This window comes from Phaethon lepturus, unplaced genomic scaffold, assembly GCF_000687285.1.
Source record: "Phaethon lepturus isolate BGI_N335 unplaced genomic scaffold, ASM68728v1 scaffold4732, whole genome shotgun sequence".
NCBI lineage: Eukaryota > Metazoa > Chordata > Aves > Phaethontiformes > Phaethontidae > Phaethon > Phaethon lepturus.
This window is the reverse complement of record NW_010521108.1, coordinates 86,037-105,686: the sequence shown is the minus strand read 5'-3', so window position 1 is coordinate 105,686 and position 19,650 is coordinate 86,037. Positions and strand designations below refer to the sequence as shown.

The window sequence follows — 19,650 nt, the reverse complement described above, 5'->3', positions numbered from 1 at the left end:
ATTGAAATATTTTAAAACATGTCAAATTATCTGCAAAACTCTCAATTATCCACTTAATTTCATTTTACGTAGCTCTTATGGAAGTGTAGGCATATTAAAGTAGATCTCAAGAAAAAGATTTAAAGCCTTGTAGAACTTCAAATAGGCAAAATTTGTATATACTTTGTATACATCAGAAACAGAAGCTTCCTTCCACACTTCTCCCAAATGTATCAGAAGTGAGGTGCTTCATTCAGTTGAGCCCCACAGTATCTATCAGTGAAGCTGGTTCAGCTTCACTAATTGTAGCAGAGGTGACACCTTTCAAGCCGACAATGTTTTGGATATTTCTTATACTACATCCCAGACCTTGTGTCGATGGGCATGGAAAAATGCAAGAGAACTTAAGCTTTTGAATCTTCCTTCTGAGCCCTCTTCCCAACCAGGACAGTGTTCTAGTTTGCTTTAATGTACATACATATGAATGTACATATACATATGTACAATGTGTACATATGTACAATACATATACACATACTATTACATAAATATTCTGAGAAAATGTGAAATAAATAAGAATTGAAAATTCTAGGTGCTCAATTAATATTTGATATTTATCTCAAAGTACATGACTCCCAAAAAGCTTACTCTTCCCTTGTTCCCAGCTTGCATTTGTCAGAGAGGCACACTTAGTATTCTGTCAGACATATTTCACTGTGACTAAACTGACAGGCTGAATTATCAGCATTATTAAAAATGCTTATGTTAGGAATGTATACAATAAACAGTAATGTAAACTGCAGAGCAGAACATGACTGAGATTTTATTATACCTTATTCTTCACTATTAATCTGTTCAGATGATTTTGCTTCTAAGTATATTATGTATATTTAATATTTTCAACATTCTCTTAATTTTCTAATTCTAACACCTATACATCTATAGGTAAAGAAGGAGGAAAAGAGCCTAGGCTTGACATTTGCGGCGACTGTTAAAAGTGCTTGGAGGACCCTAAAAATAGCTTCGTAGAAATTCCATGTTATGTCATAGTCCTTCCTGACATCATATTACAATGTTAAAATCAGTACTGGACAGTAAATATAATAAGCAAGTACAGTAAGTACAACTTTCAATTTGTGCTATAGATGGTTCTGGCACACCCTGAGTTTGGTTCCAAGTGCCAGAGGCAGCAGTAATGTTTTCTCGACTGTAATATGTCTTTCTGGCTAAGAATATTGACAAAAGAAACACTATAATTCTATTTGTTTTCCCTAAAAGTGACCTTCACATGGAATATTCAGACATCACTCAAGAAAGTCATATGTCACGTTCACAGCAGTCATCACTGACTTATCTGCATTTTGAGCCACAACTGAAGTAAAATTTTGATATATAAAAAATACAAACACAACTGAAAACAAAAAGTAGTTAAAGCATTAAAATATAAAGAAGAAATAAGTCCCCAGGAAGAATCTTTTAAATTCACCATATTAAAAAAATTCACAGTCAAATTCTTCACAGACCCGGATAATTAGATTAGTGTAGAAGTTCTCTGACAAAACACAGAACAATTACAGATGCATGCAGGGCTGATTCTCCTTTTTTCACTCAGGTTTGATGTAAGAGAAACCATCTCCAGATGAACGCGTTCAGTGAGAAACCACCCCTCACTAAAGGTCTGAAATTATTATTCAACTCCAAACAAGTTACAGACAGCTCAAGGATTTCTTAGCACGATTTACTGCTGTGCACAAGATGTTAATGGTTGCCAAAGCTGGGGATTGGATTCAAAAACCAATCCAAATAAAGCCAAAAGGTATGCCAAGCACTCTGACAAGCTCAAGAGAAAGAGATCAAGTCTCCTCAAATTGTAAAATGAGCTGGAGCGCATAAGAAACCGGTCAAATGATTAATCAGAACTAAGTTGGATAGTCTAGGGTTTATTTTTGCAAATCAAAGACTGAGAAACCATCTCCACATTGTCTGAGCTGCAGGCAGAAAAAGCCTAAAGGAATTTTAAAATGGGCTGTGTCAGAAATGGAAGATGAGGAGCTTACTGGGTGCCGTACTTCAGTGCAATGGCTCATCTGGTCATTCTGAGCAAGACGACAGCTAGTATTTCTACTGTAATAAAAGAACCAAGAATCTGGGTACATCTTTATGTAAATAAGCACTGACTCCTATCACATATTTCTTACTCTAATGAAAACAGCTTTTCATGTTCCTGGATTTCAGATAAAGGTCTGGGCAAAAAGAGCAAAGTTATTTCTCTTTTCCCTAAGCTCTGTCTTAATGTAATTGCATTTCTGGTGTAAATCCCAAGTTCTCTGTCAGATAAGACCGGGTCTCTGAGCAACCTGATCTACTTGAAGATGACCCTGCTGATTGCAACAGTGTTGGACTAGATGACCTTTAAAGGTCCCTTCCAACCCAAACTATTCTATGATTTTGTGATCAAACTCTTGAAGAAACCCAGGAAATAAATTAGGGACTTCATTGTATTTTGCAAAATCTTTTACCTACTCAGAGGAAAGAGATATATTTCAAGTAATATATGCGACACACATTTGCCAGAAAAGAAGTATGCATCCTAGAATTTCTTCGTCAAGTTGGAGGAAGGAGAGTTAACAACATTCATATAAGGACTAGTTAATACAAAGGCTTTTTCCTTTTGGGATCATGTGTTCTAAAAGGGTGATGGCAGCCATGATCCGCTCTCAAAAGTAGAGGCACTGTAAGTCTGGAAGCTGTAAAGGAGATAGACTCCTTCCAGTCTCCTGCATTATGAGTATCTGCCTAATAGTCATTATTAAATTTGTTATTCCATATTTGGTTAATCTCTCATCATTATGGTAATGAAGCACAATTGTGTCGGTCTATACATGCTTTCCTTTTGTGCATTGTTAAGCCTATAATTGAAGAATTGTACATAATGGAAAATCTGGGTTTCTTTCCTGTCTGTGAATCCACACAAGGATTTGTGTTTTCTGTTGGCGTGGAGTCAATCTTTTCTCTGTTCCCTATGTCTAAGCATTTGGCAAAATATGTGTTTGCATTATTTGTATAATTTAATCTAGTGTTTATGGGCCATGTGTATACTTAATTCCAACTTGTCTCTGAACTTTCTTTCTAAAACTCATGCTAGTTCCCATACTTATAACAATCAGAGACTGATGGGTATTATGCAGCTATCGTAGTTATGGGTATTACGCAACTACCATAGTCATTGTTGCAGTGTTATTATATGTGAGAAGCTAACAAAGCTTAACACGCAACAGAAGCATACAAAGTTTTCCACACACTAAAGATAAATGGTAACAGCAGCAACTGACTTATTATAAAGGGAAGTGATAATCAAACGTAAAATTCTAAAACATCTATGTGAGTAAGAAACTTTGTATTATTTGTATTTTATCACCTTATTTTTAGGTAAAAAGACTTTTCTTTTGCAAACTATTTCAGAGTTTTGTCCCTAAGCAGCAAAAGATCAGAGAAATTTCCCATGCAAATGTCTATGTATTATGTTTTCTAACCTTTTTAAAAGGCACACATTTTCACATTTCTCACTGAAGCAAGAGGATGACCAGTGCTCTATCAGTCATTTTGTTTCCTTTTGCTACAATTATTTCTGTCTCATAGGCCATAATTTTCCCAATTTCTCTGTCATTCTTAGAACAATATTATAAAATCTCAGTTTATCCAAAATATTGCCATTAAAGTCACCTTCCTCACTTGCATGACAGTCTCTAAACCTCAACTCATATGTCAACCATACAATACTATTTGGTGGAACTTCACAATACACAGAATACTCTAGGATTTCATGGGAAAGAAATTAACAATTAGGTTGCCCATAAGCATTTCCATGTATGTCCAATAATACTAAACTGCATATAAAAGGTAGCCACTTATGAATGTCTTCCCTCTATGGATTTTAATTAAGCAAAAATTTAATGAAAATTGTTTACACTGGCTAGTACTAACAAAGTGGCATATATTAAAAAACCACAGATCAATGGAATGAAACTGAACTCAGCTTGAAAGAAAATGAGAAGAATCAATGTATGGAGCAAAACCTAAATAAACTCCAAAAGCATTTACCCTAGATAGTACTACATGTTTCTAGTTCAATTCTAAACTGATACATTCCTATCATGATAATTAAAAATGGTTTTTCTTTATTTGTGTTGTCAAATCTGCAGTCTGCTACATTTTAAGAATATCAAAGTCCCTGAACTTCAGATGCACATTTTCAGAAGAGCTCATATTCCATACTTGGTGGGTTCACTCTCATTCAGGTGCTAAAGAGTGTCTGGTCTGGGTGTGTGAATACACTGATTTTTGTGCTGTGCATGCAGCAATGGGTCAGATTGCACTCTCTGTGGAGTGCTGGGCATGGTCATCACTTCACTAGTTCATAAGACAAGAGCTCTATCTGGTTTTGGAAAACATGTATTCTATTAAAACCATGAGCAAAGAGTTCATTTATCCTCACTTTTTGTGCTCTATCCTCCATCTGTCCAAAGTTGTTTGGCTTTTTTTTGTTTTTTTTTTGGTTTTTTTTTTCAACCAAAGCAATGTTCCTTTTCCTGAAGAAAACATAATGGGCACGACAGATACCTTATACAGTCTATGTAACTAATCTGGTCTTAAAGTGTATGATATATTGCTACATGAGAAAATGACAGCAGGTCTTGGGAAAGAACAGAATATCACTTTGTTAAATAGGATAAGGTTCACAAGTTCAATGAAATAAGTGATACTCATATGCTTCCAGAGAGTGACGTGTAATTTATAATGGGGAATATCACTGACTCAAACCACAAAACACATCAGATAAACTTTCCATTATTAAAGAAACATTCTATACTTAGCCTGACATAGTCCAATTCATGATATAGTTTACCTGAATTTTTTTCAATTCCTTCTATGCTTTTTTTTAACCAATATATATTTCATAAGTGACTCATAGGTTACAATTATGCTGTTTTTTCAATATAAGTTACTATCCTTGACTTCACAAATTTATTAAATCTCTTATGTCCTGAAGTATGAAGAAATCTGCTCCTGCAGATTTCATGTGCCAGATCTTTCCACACTGTGGAATGGGGAGGGAGTGTGTGAAGCCTCTTGGAGCCTGGCTCTTATAGCAGCTTTGATCATTTCCATTTCCAAGCACATAGTATCATTTACCATCCTGTGTTGGCATCAACATTCTTCAGTTAGGTTCCTTGTCCTGTGTAATGCTCCTTTAATTTCTGAATGCCCAGATCATGTTTCAACTAAATACCATGCTCACTGCAAAAAGAACTCAGTCTCATTGTAATCAATTTTTCTTTGCTCTCTCTTCTTTTCTTTTGCAATGTTTAATCTATCTTGACTTTTAAAATTTTAAGCTAATGCTTTCTGGCTTTTAATCTAACATTCTTTTTGACTTGGTTATTCACTACGTCGTCTCCAATGATAGTGCCGTCAATGCTTCAAAGTTCTTCTCTCTAACTGCAAGTACAAGTTCCTAACAGATTTTGCAATACTATTTCACATTTGAGTACTTTCTCTAAGTATCTTTGATCAGCTCTTCTGAAACACCAATTATGCTTTCTTTACTGAAATAAGAAATAGTATCACTTCTTTTTTCTTCGGTGAATCAGATAGTTTTGTGGGTATCTAACCCTGGTAATCTCAACACAACGTTAATAGCATTTGTTCTTGAATGGTAACTATGCTTTTTATTTTCCTTTCAAAATCTGATTTTTACCTATCAGATAGAGACAAAAAATTTCAAGGGCTAGCTAAGCCAGTATTTCAAATGCTCTGCAGGAGTCACTAAAACACAGCACTAAAAGTAGTAAAGTACTAATGTACTAAGTACTCAGTGTTCACAGAGGAAAGAAAACAGATCCCTGCATTGCAAAGATGTAAGAATCAGTACATAACAAATTTAAGCGTCCCACCAGACTTGTTCTGTTTCTTAAATTTGTTTTACAACAACATACATAACTATTCTGAGTACGTGTTATACAATTAAATGGAAAGCTTTTTACTAAAGATGTGCAGAGGCACAAAGTTTAGATCTTGATTTCCAAATGCACAAGAATATTTCAGTTTAAGATTTTGTTCATGATTTGTCATTCCTTTTAATTGAACAGATATTTTATTTTTATGGCAATTTCTGCTGTCTAGCAGTGTGTACAATGCATATGCATCAAGTGCTGGGAAGTCCTAGATTTGTTCCAGTTAGGTGTTTTATAATAAGTATATTTGTTATACAGACAGTCAGATATAAAATTGAGCTTTCATTAATAGCGGAACATCACACTAAGTTGTATAAATGAAGTAAAGAGGGAAAAGAGTTTTTTTTCCTCTGTAGGGTAAGAACTTTTTCCTTAATAAGGTCAGTGCAGGAAATGATTGAACAGAGAGATGTTTATTGTCCAGGGCTGAAAAAATCCTTCATTTATTTAAAGGAAAGGAAGAAATCAGAAGGCAATGAATTCTCTTCCAACTTCTGGTTATCACCAGGAGGTTTCTTTGGTAATTATACTGAGAGTTCATATAAACTATGGTACCTTTTATCAAAAGACAAGCACATCTCCATGTGCAGAGTGCCTTTCAGTATCTACCCTATTTCAGCTGAGACAGACTTGTTCTTGCTCCCCTTCAGACCATTCAATTAAATGCCACTGTAGACACCTCTATTAATTGTTTAGCCAAAGTACAAGTATAAGTTTCAATTTTAACTTTTGCATAAGTCATTGCAGCTCGACTATGTTCAGATTTTCTAGAATCTCTCTGTAAAATAGCTCCAAAGAGCTAAAAGAGCTAAAACCTTTCCCTAGGCCCTCATCATGTCACATGTCAATTAGTACAACATCCATTTTCCAGCCTTAATATGTGAAACATGTTCCTTTGCACTCCTCCTGTATATTTCATTTTCAAAACCCAGCACTCCGTCTCTTCCATCTGTGTTTATCGCTTGGCTCTCTCTTCTCTATTAGTGTATCAACCATAAGTTATTCAACTTGTCTTGGTTATTGATTGGACCTCCCTCAACTGTTACATCTTCAATTCTGAGAAGTCACCTTTCATCTCTGGTAAGTCCAGGATATTGCTCTCCATTTTATAAATTTTCAGGTCAGCTTGGCTAGGCTTTCTTTCTAGTCAATCATAAATTTGGAGAGGGTCTTTTTGTGACGTTCATTATTCTTTTGCAAATACATCCCTAAGACTCTATTATGATGCCTAAAAAAGTCTCAGCATGATTGGAACACCTTGTGTGCCAAGATACTATCATGACGTTAATACCATCACACTATTTTACTGAACTTTCCCTTCTGTCTCTCCATTTAGTTCTCTTGCATAATACTTTGCTACTTAACTTTTTGGGATGGTTCATATACCACATGTCTTTAGTGTTCCTAATACAAAAGGTTCTCTTTCCATGACCAGAGCACTAAGTCTTTATCAAACTATGTCAATGTTTTATTCTATATTTTTAAAAATCTCTAGCTAGATTATATTTAAAATACAACTACTGATTCAGGTGTATTTCTTGTTCTTACTTTAATAAACTCTTAGTTTTTATGTGGAAAGTAATTACTTACTGGTTCAAGACAGGTGTATATGCTGTTTTATCTTCATCTATAATGGTGACCATCAGAGTAATAAGCTGTGCCCAGAAATCCAAATTCTTTGTTGTTGGTCCCTGTTCTTCTTTAGGAACTTCTTGCTTCTTACTCTGTTAAAACAAGATTGAATATATTTTATATTAGAGAAATTCGTGAAAATATTATGGGATTTCCACCTACAGATTATTACTTGGTTGGAAAGAGTGATGTCTTAAGAATCTTCAGAAATTTTTGAGAAAGACTGTCTATCCATCTTAGAGTAGACTGTGTGACAGACTGTACCTGGCTGTGGACACATATCAAAAAACATACAAAATACAGACAGCCAGGTCAGTCTCAATAGAGAATTGATTTTTAGTGCATGTCCACACTTTAATTAAATACATTCTTAAATTCTTTGCTGTGCTGAAACTGAGTGCAGGTAAAATTGTCTGTTGAAGAAGAACTTTTATGCCTTACACAATAAATACTGAACAAATCAATGTTAAGGAACATTTCTTATTTTATTTTGGATTATATGCTGAAATTATTGGCCTAAAAACTGCTATGATGTTCACTCTAAATGAAGAAGCAGTTAAATTTCCCTTTATTTTTTTAATAGCCAAAATAACAAAAGCTATTGCCCAAAGTATTCTGCACAGAGATTTTACAGGGACTTATAGATTGACTGGCAGAACCACAAACTGCATTTAAGAGAGGCAGAGGAAAACACCACAAAGTAGGAAGTAGGGAGAGAATCTCTGGACACCTAAAAATACTAGGAAAAGGTACATAGGAATATCCAAAGGAGAAGCTTGTGAAGGTATTGCCTTGCCAAGGATTTTAAAGCTGTGAGCAAAACCAATCTGCTATTTCACTCCTTTTTTATCCAGGGAGTGGAATTTTTGTATACTCCTTGTAAATGAATTTGATTTTACCAGTTTGTAGGACAAATATCTGGTTTTATTTTGCTTTGTTTTTATTTTGTTATGTTCTGTGCAATCAATACACAACATCTGTATGGGAGTGACTTTTATAAATCCAATCCTATTTCAGAAACTAATCTACATGAAGACTGTCTGATGCAAGCCCCAAGCAAAGTTTCAGAGTATCGTATTTTATATATAGAAGTTCTGATTAGCATGAGGCTATGGAGTCCAATTTTATAGACCCATCTTAGATGATGAAATATTACTTTTAACGGTACTTCTGTATTTTTAAACTGCTCAGTTAATATTATTTCATTTGAAAGAGGTTAAGAATTACCAGGGAATACACAATATTGCACTATGTATATATCATGCAGACATATGGACATTTATATGTATTAAACACACCTATTTTTATAATTTTATATAACTTTTAATAATTTTATTATATTTTTATGTATGTAGAAAATGAAAATTTGGCTTTACACCACTTACTTAGAGAGGCTAAAGCCAGAAACCATTTGCAGACACTCAAAACAGGTGAGGAATTTTACTGAACCAGTAACACCTCAGCAGTGCTATTGCACAGTAATTCCTAAACTGTTTTCATGTTTGAAACAGAAATAATATTGCATGTATCCTTCTCCAGTAGCAACTGAAATGGAATGGAATCCTTTTGGATAAATTCTAATTAAGATTCTTCACTCTTTTTCTTCGAGGCATGTGAAAGGAGCTGGTCTAATTGTTCCACCCATTCAGGGCAGCGTAACATGCATAGCTCCTCTGGGGTGGCAAGGCAAGTGTTGCTGTGGTTTGATTTGCCCCAAAAAGCACTATGCTTACGCAGGGAACAGGTGGAGAAAAACCCAGGTGAGCCCTTCACTTATTGAAAGCTCTTTGCAGCAATCACCGTAACCTTCGTACTGCCCTGAACTATCTACACTGCAATATTTTTAGGAATGTGGAAGTCTAATTGTAATAATACCCTGCTCTCCGCAACATATCTACATTAAATAACAGCTGTGGTAAAGAAAGGAGGAGTCACAATAATATCACGCATCTTTTAAAATTCTTTTACATATATATAAAATATATTATATAAGTGATACATTATATATTGCAAACTGAAAGGATAGAAATGTGGCTTTTACTCTGGAAAACTGTAAAACACAGCATTTCAAGAAAATCTATCAGTCACCGTAGGCCCCTCGCTTTCTAACTGTGTGATGTGCATACTTCACACTCTGAAGGTTGTAACATACAGAACAGTCTACAAAGGAGTACGGCTCAAATGGTATTGCTTACAAGGTTTTAAATTCAAACCTACTTGCTACAGAAAGAAGAAACAATCATGTTTTAGACCAATCATGTACAGCTGCAGCTGTAGATCAGATAGGTAGATCAGTTTTCTGACCCAACGGGCAGAAGGGTAGTTCTCCCTAACACTGTCCCACAAGTTTCCTAATCTAAGGACACGGCAGTCAAGACCACTGTGTCCCCCACACGCTTGTCTCCTGCATGTTACACTGGGACACTGAGCTCACCACTGCCACAGGAGACATGTCTTAAGGACATGATAGACATTTCCATGAAAACATCAGTGTAGTGGTAAAGCAGCATAGAGAACACATCAACCTTGAAGAATTATCAGAACAGAGCACACAACAAAGAATATCCTTATTCTACTTCCTCTCTCCATGGGGAGATCGTATTTTGAATGTTGTTTACAAATCTAGACTCTCTCCTTCTCCTCATCCTGAAAATAATATAGCAGAACTGGAAAATGCTCAGGAAAGGACAGCAAGGTTTATGAAAGATACAGAATGAGTTCCATTAAAGGAATGAATATATGAGCTAAAGTTTATCTAGTTTATAAAGCTTTTCCTTAGCTGGAAGTTTCTCAGGATGTCTGCTTTGCTCACAATCAGAGACAGGATGCTGAGCCAGATGAATATTTTGCCTGATGTGGCATGGCCAGTCTCATGCTCTTAATCTTTTGGCCACAATGTGATCAGAAACATGAGGTGAAACAGGGCGAGGACAGAACTGAAATGCAGTAGTGAGGACATTCACTATTAGCATATTCCATTTGGAAATAGAAGTCTGTTTACAGCACGGATAAATACATGCATGGTCATGTTAATTTAGATAGAAAGGACCCTGAAGTACGTTGGCCTCAGCTCAAGTATGTAATCAGGATGCCAGATGGTTTTGCGTACCTGAATTGATGCCTGTCCTGTGACTGCTGTACTACTAATTACACCATAATCATCAACCTACAAGAATTATGTCATAAACTTAGATGCAGAAATCTGTGTGTTCACATTTCTCAGAATTGTCAGTGTTTCACTCAATTCCAAGTCAATGTTTAGTGATAATCAGTTTGGATCTGTATTATGGAAGGTAAGATTTCAACGTGCAATCGCTTTTACCAATATTCAGACACAAATTGGACTTGAAGCAACTGTTCAAGTTTTCATACCTCAGAGCTACAGGACTCAGTAACAGAGGAATCTGAATACTGGGCATTCCACTCAAGCTTATATTGTTCTCTGGGAATATTAGGATAGCCCATTCACATAGTATAAATAATTAAATAATAATCAAATAATCAAAGCAAACTGTTTGCAGAGAGCTATCATCTGAAGTACTTTTAAAAACATTAAGCATGTTTTTAATTTTTTATTTTAATATTTTAAAATATTACAAATAAATATTTAAATAAAATATTTAATATTTTTTAAAAAAAAACTAGAGGGGCTGGATTGTTAATTATCTGCAATCTCACAAAAATCAATATTGATTAGACCTTTGATGCTTACGAGATAATCTGTATTTAAGGCCTGTGTAAAGTTCAGGTTTATTTTGCTTATTGTTCTCAATAAATAACCAAACGTTACCAGCATTCAGATTTCAGCAAATATATTAATGATATATGAAATATATTTTGATATATGAAAAATATTTGGACATTCGTAGATCTAACGTTAACTGACAACAGTTCACTGCTACGCACCTAGTTAACACAAACAGTTGAGGAGTATAAGGCTTTGGATAACAAACCAGTTTGTTTGTTCATCTCTTCTGATAACAATACTACTACCCTTCCTTACTTCAAGGTTGAAGGTCTACGGCTTTTCCCACTTTCTCTTTTACCAGATCTCTGCTGCCACCGGATGATGAGCTGTTCTCTTGACTTTCTAACCAGTGTTCTCAGACAATTTTATCTGTAAGAACTGGGTTTTGTTTGATGGAGAAGTCTCAGGATGGGGGTTGAAATATCACAGCAAAAACGCACCTTTCTGCTGTTCTAAAGTACTTTATCAAAGGTTTTTCTATTACTGTGGCTAACGTGCTGCCCATCAAACACAATGCTACAACACAAGGAGAGGTCTTTAAGTGCCCTCTGCATGCCAGATTTGAAGAAGTAAGAGGCTTTTCAGTGCATCTAGAGAAAGCAGTACATAAATAAAACAAAGTGCTTTACAACAAGTATTACTTGGCAATGAAATTTGCATGCCTGAAAAATAGGACTCCCTATCATCCCAGCTTTCACTACCGCACAACTTTATTTCCCACTTCATACTTTTGAATGTGTTTGGAGATCACAGATCACAAGCTTCATGATTCAATTCTTATAATATTTCTATAAGAAATTAATAATCTACCAAATTTTTTTTTTCCCATTTCTGTTAAAGAAAAAGAGGTACACCTTCAAAAGCAACTAAGCGGTTTGGGGTTCCAAATCCCAACCGAAAAAATGACCAGGGACTCACAGTTGAGTACAGAAAAGCTGAGCCAGCTCTCCAAAGCATAGGTCCATCCACATGCCAGCCTGCAGCATCTTGTTAATCCAGAAATTCTGATTCCAAAAGCTAGGATATTATTAGTACATTATCAACCTGACCTAAGGTGCTATACTTCTAAGCAGAGATAAATCACAAGGCAAGAGCACGGTGCTGCTGCACCTGTGTAACAACTGGCTCCAGAACTAGTTAATTTGTAGCTCCTGGTTTTCTGTACCATGCTTCCTTGTGACAACACGGAGCTGAGTAACAGACAAAAAAGGTCTCCAAAAATCAGGTAGAATTTCAATACTATCCTGCTAAGCAGGTGTCAAATACAGAGTGTCCCAGTGTTTTCTCCAGTATACTGGTGCTATCGGTCATTAAATGATTTGTACTGATCAAGAGCTCCTCAGAGAACAGGAAGAGTTTGATTTGCGTTTTATTGGTTTCACTCAGTGGAGAAGAATGCAAAAAGAATTACTGAAGGGACTTCAGTCATTGTGAGCATCAGCCAAGATTTCAAAATTTTTTGTTTTCTTAAGAAAACAGAAACAATGACATATTTGTAAATTGAGTCAGAAAGTTATCAAAGTGCTTTCTAAGCTACTTGAGGCATTATTTTTTTCAATATAAGGCAGCTAGCTCTTGACTCAGATCAGTGTTAATTAAAAAGAGAAAATTTTACATCTGCTGCATAAAGGAATTAGGTAGTTCCTCATCAGAGTGCTTTGTCTCAAATAATGAGGAAAATAATATTCGTGTCAGTGAGACTGTCATGTTTTACTATCTGCAGTACATACTTGTTTTTTGTAACCAGCTGTTCTTTGTATTCTGGTATGAACCTGTAGTATGACATTTTTGCATACTGTTAGCACTTACCATGCTTCACTCCAGGAAATATTGGTGTTCTCTGGGGGTGATATTTTACTGTGAGTTATTTGCTTTCGAACAGTGATTGTCTCCCTGACATGAAGGTAGAGAGTAATAAAAAGAGGGAGCAGGGACTGCAAAGAATATTTTGTGATTTACTTGTTACTCTTATAGTGATAGATTTCCCCAAACTCTCAATTCAGCACCCTCAGTTTCATCATTCATTGTTCTATTTTCACCCCAAAATCAGACAATTACACACATTCAGACACTAAACATATTTTCTAGAAATATTGTGGAAGGCATCTTTCAGAATTTTAGTTTGTAGACAAAACCAAATGCAGAAGGTGGTTAACGTGAGTTACACACAGAGATAGTATATATAACATGCAGGAACCTACCACTTCTGGCCAGATAGAAATACTACCGTTTAAGTAGACTGTCTAGGTTCCACTTTTTCATAACATCACCCACAATATGATGCAGGCAAGAAATGAACCATGGTAAAACCCCGAGCCTGCGTGGGCATCAGCAGGACAACAGCTGCCAGTCTTTCCCCCGAGTGAGAGCAGGTGGTGACCTACATACGAAACATTTCTTGATGTTTTGGGGCTCATCAGTTTCGGTAGTCACTACTCACAGCTCAGGTCTCAGCTGTGCAGCTAAAACATGAACCTCCTGTGCTGCACCACCGTGCTAGGATGAACTCCTTTCCTCCCTCCTGAGAGGAGGGGGCCTCATCTGATGGAGAGGCAAGCAGAGACAAGGGAATGGCTAATGAAGAAGGCTTAAGGGTGGAATCAGGTGTAATTGGATTAAGGGGTTTGGACACCAAGCTAATGAAATGTTAATTACAGTATTGGTTACTTTACTGCGTCATTATTATAAGAGTAATACCACAAGCCCGTCTGCAGTGCACCTGGATTCACTGGAAAACCTCCACATCTATAGGTTCCAACAAGCTGTATACTTAGCTGTTCCTATAATTAAATGCACATACAGATATATTGGTAACAAATGATAAGAGGATAATACAGAAGGCAGTTACCTTGTACAACTCTAGACCTGATACAAAATTTAGGTAGTAACTTGAATTATGTTACTCATCTCTCTATTAAAGCTAGATTAGTTAATTATATTTTTCAGAATTGCTTCCCATCTGCTGTGAAACAGTGAGTTTTACTATATGTTATTATGTGTGATTGTTGTTCGATTACTGTTAGCAAAGAGTTATTTTAACTGTGATCTATTTATCTTAATTTTATATTTTGCTTTTTGCATATTTTCACTATAATTTCTTGTACTTGCTAATGATCGTAACTCTATAGACATTTGTCTGCTTAAAGTCTCTACATACAAACTCACCTGCTGGAAATCTTGCTGAAAGAGAAGAGGCATATAAATACAGTGAAATGCAGTTAATTCAGTTTTCCAGCTAACTGAATTTTATTTATTTATTTCAGGACTTCATATTGCTCTATCATTGAGTGATGTAAGAGAAAAATAATATAATGACATCGTCCAACCCGCTCAAAAAATTTTTTTTTTGAGAGAGGCAATGCTTTAAACTTATTTTGCATTCTCTACCAAACAGAAAGGCTATAATATCCCTGCATTTTTAAACCATCTACTAAAATAGACAAGCTAAGCTCTTTTATGAACTCATATAAAAAAGTAGTAAAAAATTTTAAATACAGATAAGCTTTTGCAGGTATCACAATGCTTTGCAGAAGTAAGATTACTTCACTGTTAACTGTTCACTAAAATGGCTAGCATCTGCTGATAAACTCTGCAGACGTATGTGTTACCCAGTCTAGCAACAGCTCGTATGCTTAACAGAGAAGATAAAATAGCTGCAGAATAAATGTTAGCATGAAAACAGAACAGTTTATGAGGCAAATAGATGTGATGTCTGAAGCTGCTCCTTCTACCAACTTACACTGTTACTCAGTTTACAATATAACCTGTTGGAGAATAAACACATACAGAAGCACTCAAGAGTGTAGAGTGCCTGTGGGTGCTGGTGAAAAATTCTTACGTTCAAAGCTTGGGAGATAGAGAAGTTCTCTCACATAACAGGGATCCAATATTAGAAAATAAATTCTCATTTTAGAAGAATTGGATATATAGCATGTACTGCCTCTCATGAAATACAGGAATTTATATTCTGGATTCAAGTGAAATGTGCTTTCACAGAAAATTTGATGTATTATATCACGGAGTATCACTGTTCTTATCTTTAATATACTACACAGCAAATGTATATTTGCCAAACAATCTAATTCATGCTTTTCAAGGCAGGAATACTCACTGAAATACCATTTTTCCACCAAAAAAAGTAAGGAACAAGTAATATGATAAAGAGGTGATGCTCCTTTTAGACAGTTGTTTAACTTTGCAGATACAAATTTCTTAATTTTACCATTACTTATGGAATAAACTCTGGCCATAGTACAGGAAAAAAACCAACAAACATTCTCGAGGCTTTTGCATGGCATTTTGAATATAACAAGTGCTATAACTGTTTTGCATTGACAGTTCAGCCTGATGGATTAATATTAAGAAATGTTATAGAATTGTCCTCTGCTTTTTTGAAGCAATTACTAAAGCTTCATAGGTGTTAAAATATAAGGCTGGAAAGACAGTAGATAATTTTCAGCAAATTATAATGCTTCTTTTCTAAAGCTACTGAAGTGAAATATGAGGTTTTAAAAAGTTATTTTCCAATTATGGATCTTAAATGAACAGTAATAGATCTAATGTCATCTTCCCTAAAGCCCCTGGACAATTTTACAGTCATGTCCAATGTGATGACTAAGTTATGAGTTAATATGTTTGGTTTTAAACTCATCTTGTTAAACTTTTTAGAGTTTCACTCACATCTGTGAGTTTGTTTATGATATATTGCTCCTTCTCACATAAATAAAATGAAAATAACCTGAGTGCTTTGATATGAACACTGCAATGCTTTGTATTTACTTACAGTAAACTAACAATAATGAACAAGCGATAGCATGAAGCACGTTCCTATTGGCCTTACCTGATCCATTATCTGGGAGTAGAGATCATAGCAATTGTCAAAAATGTATTTATAAGTCGAGTCCAGGCAGGCTCTTACACAGTCTTTCACCACGGTACTGGCTCGAGGTGGGCTCTGCAATTCAAGGACCTAATAAAATATTTCATAAATGGTACAATGTCAGAATTGGATTGAACACAAAAAATGCAAGTCCTGCAAAGAATGTAGTTCTGTAATACAGGATGAAAAGTGTTGAAATATAATAATCATAAAAATATTTAAAACTGTGTTGACGTAAGGTGGTCTTAGTTTAAACATGCATGAAAACACATACTGAAGTTAAGCAAGTAGATTGTATCACTAAGTTTTATTTGAATGAAATTATTCATGTGGTGAAAGAGGTATACATGCCCCAGGGTTTATACCACTAGAAATCGAAAAACTAAAGGTTTTTCCATTATTTAGAAAATAATTAAACCATGTAATTATTTATTTTCCTCTGAATATCAGCCAAATAACTCTTCATTTTTTAAAGCAAAGAGTCCAACTTTTTACTGCACTTTAGGGTACATTAATTTGAACTTCAACTTCATGGATTATTTCAATTCTCTTTATGTAGTTCCTAACGCAGTGAAATCACATGCTATTGCAACAAACGTTGCTTCGTGTTTCTGTATTTTCATCCAGTAATATCAATGCATACCATTCCATTCTAAAAATATTTCAGAACTTGACGACCACATCAACATCTAGAATTACTAAGGCAAGTAGAGTTATCAGACCTATTTTTCTATTTGACATGTGATACTATGATACTACTGTGAAAACATTATTCTATATGACACATTTTCCTAAGGAGTTTAGCTGAGTTTGGTTGATGTGACTTGACTTTAAACTAATTAAAATGGTAAATTTTGTTTTTCCTTGAGGAGATGTAAGTATAATTGTCAAAAAAGGAGAAGATTGTGATACATTTTTTCAAAGGTAATGGCTTTTACCACATTGTTAATACAAAGTGTGAACAAGATGACTTTACTTCAATGATCTTCAGTAAGTTGAAAGATTTAATTTAAAACTGAAGGAGATTAATTGATTAAGAGTATTAACTAGAGTATGATTTTCCTAGAAAATAAGACAACTGCTTTTTTTTTTTTGAGTCATTGTTCAAATAAAGGACAATACCTTCAGTCGAAAAAAAGTAATGCTGGTAAGCAGGTCCACTGTTGATTTCAGATCTTGGAGTCTTTCAGAATTGCTGGCAGGAAAATTATCCTGGTGAATCAGGAAGAGAGGAATCATGGGAAATTGGAGTTACAGGTAAGATCCTTGAGCAGCTAGGAAAAAACCTTCTAGGAAAACAAAGACGTTCCTTGGAAGCATTAGAAATGTTCATGTGTTACCTGAATTCTGCCTGTGAGGAAGTTAGTGATGAGTATCCCTTTGAGATGAATAGGAACACTTCTGATAATGCTCATTTGTAATACATGAATGATTTAAAATACTGTGATATTTTCAGAACATTAATGGAGTAACAATTACTACAAAAAGGCTGGAAAATGTTGCTAATGAAAATAATTTATGGATTCTCCATGGTACATAAATAACTTGTAGGCATAAATGCAGTAGTAAGCTTAATGAAGAAATAGTATATTAAAGTTTTGCTATGATCTCTAGGTTAACAGGAAGACTGATGGGAAGTAGTGTTATTTAAATGGCTTATACTAATGAAACATCAGCCAAATATCCTCAAGATCCAATATTATCTGGATAACATTTTTTAAAATTAGAAGATCCTAGGATGAACGTATCTGCTGCACGAAGGATATGGTCTTAAAAACTGCATATGTGCAATTTCTACTACCTCTAAAAGGCCTTGGGGTTCTTTTAAATATTCCCTTTTTCCTTCAGTTTTAGAAAGCAGGCCAGGTGAACAGAGAAATCGTTGAGTTGGAGGCTGCTGTTCCTAGAAGCGGAAAGGAGAGCCATAGCTGATGGAGCTGATGGAGCCCTAATCTCTTATGAATCCAAAAGTTTCATAACCCAGTGGAATGGAAAGGGAGAGGAAGTTCAGAACGGTATGATAACTGGCAGGTATTCAGTGCATGTTTCTTTCCGGAAAGTTTGGGTTTGGAGCATACCTCAGTGGAGCTTCCACGAGGTAGAAATGAAACTGGAATTCCTATCATGTAGAAAAATGAGGAGTCAGGTCTCTTTCAACATTCTTACGATCTTACCATGGAAGTTGTAGAAAAGATATCAGTCTTTCAAAATAAATACAGCAGTAACTGCAATTTACAGTACATGAGTCAGTGAAGGTTAATTCCCAGATGAATTAACTTAATCAAGTTATGGATTAATTTAAGCAAAGTTGTTGAATCCTGCTCTTTCTTGAATGTCTGCTCATCCCTTGACCTCTTCTTAGCTTTTGGAAAGGAAAGAGTAACTTTTTTCAAATTAGAAAAATACTGTTGTTAAACAGCTTAAATGCTGAAGTTTTTGTTCCAAAGGATTTGGGTTCTCATGTCAGCACCCAGTATTTTCAGCTTTTATGCCACAAGCAGGATTAAATCTCTAAAACTTCTTTAAGTAGATGAAGTGCATAGGGATATCTACATGAAAAAACATTTGAATTGTCCTCGAGATAGAATACATCGCACATACCCTGTACTTAGATAAATCAATCCTCAGAGAATTGTGCAATTGATCCAGCAGTTTTATGAACTTTTCCCTCTGTAAAAAGAAAAGAATAATATGTTGCATAAGAATTTGCAGGTTCCTGTCATTGGTGGGTTTTTAGAAAGCTGCTTTCCATTCTTATTTGACAATCAGATTCTTTTACACTGTTTCACATACCTGGTCTGAGATACCTGTGTTTCCAGGCCAGGCAATGGATCTTATTTCACTTTATTTTCCCTTTCTGTCCTATATTGTGATTTACCTGCTATGCATTCAATACTGTGCAGGTGTGCAATAGAGTAGTGAGGTGGCATAGACTTTCCTATGCAGCATTTTCCTTTCTTAATGACTGATGCATTGTTAAATAACTCAAAGTATTTAGAAATTGAAAAGCATTGCCTCTTGGCCATCTGACATTGGTCAGAAGTCTCTGACCAAAAATGCAATAACAGTATCAATTCAGTATAAAGTCCAAAGTTTTAAGTTACGTTAGCAAGGCTTATTAGAACAGATAACCTTGTTAAATTTTTATATTTGCCTTGTAATTGCTTACACTCCTGAAGAACGCACTTCCCCCTCCCTTTAATTTGTAAGAAAAAATGCCCATTTACAGCAGAATTTGGTGTAAATTTATGATTGGCAATTATACTTCAGAAACAGTGGCTTTTGCAAGAATAAACTAAGTAATACTATGCAGTTACAGTTTTCCCTTTCAAATGTGGAGATTAACTTGTTATCTGGATAGATGAAGGTGCCGTGAAAACATTTTGCTGTGAGATACA

General features: G+C 35.2%; 1 protein-coding gene across 1 annotated transcript in view; it reads right to left on the bottom strand.

Annotated features, from left to right (window-relative positions):
* The window catches only part of UNC13C (unc-13 homolog C (C. elegans)), a 163,971-nt gene that overhangs the window by 64,825 nt on the left and 79,496 nt on the right, over nt 1-19,650 (bottom strand). The window contains 4 exon segments of the mRNA XM_010281395.1: nt 7,584-7,717; nt 16,214-16,342; nt 17,375-17,464; nt 18,854-18,922. Of these exon segments, the coding sequence (XP_010279697.1) occupies nt 7,584-7,717; nt 16,214-16,342; nt 17,375-17,464; nt 18,854-18,922 (422 nt within the window).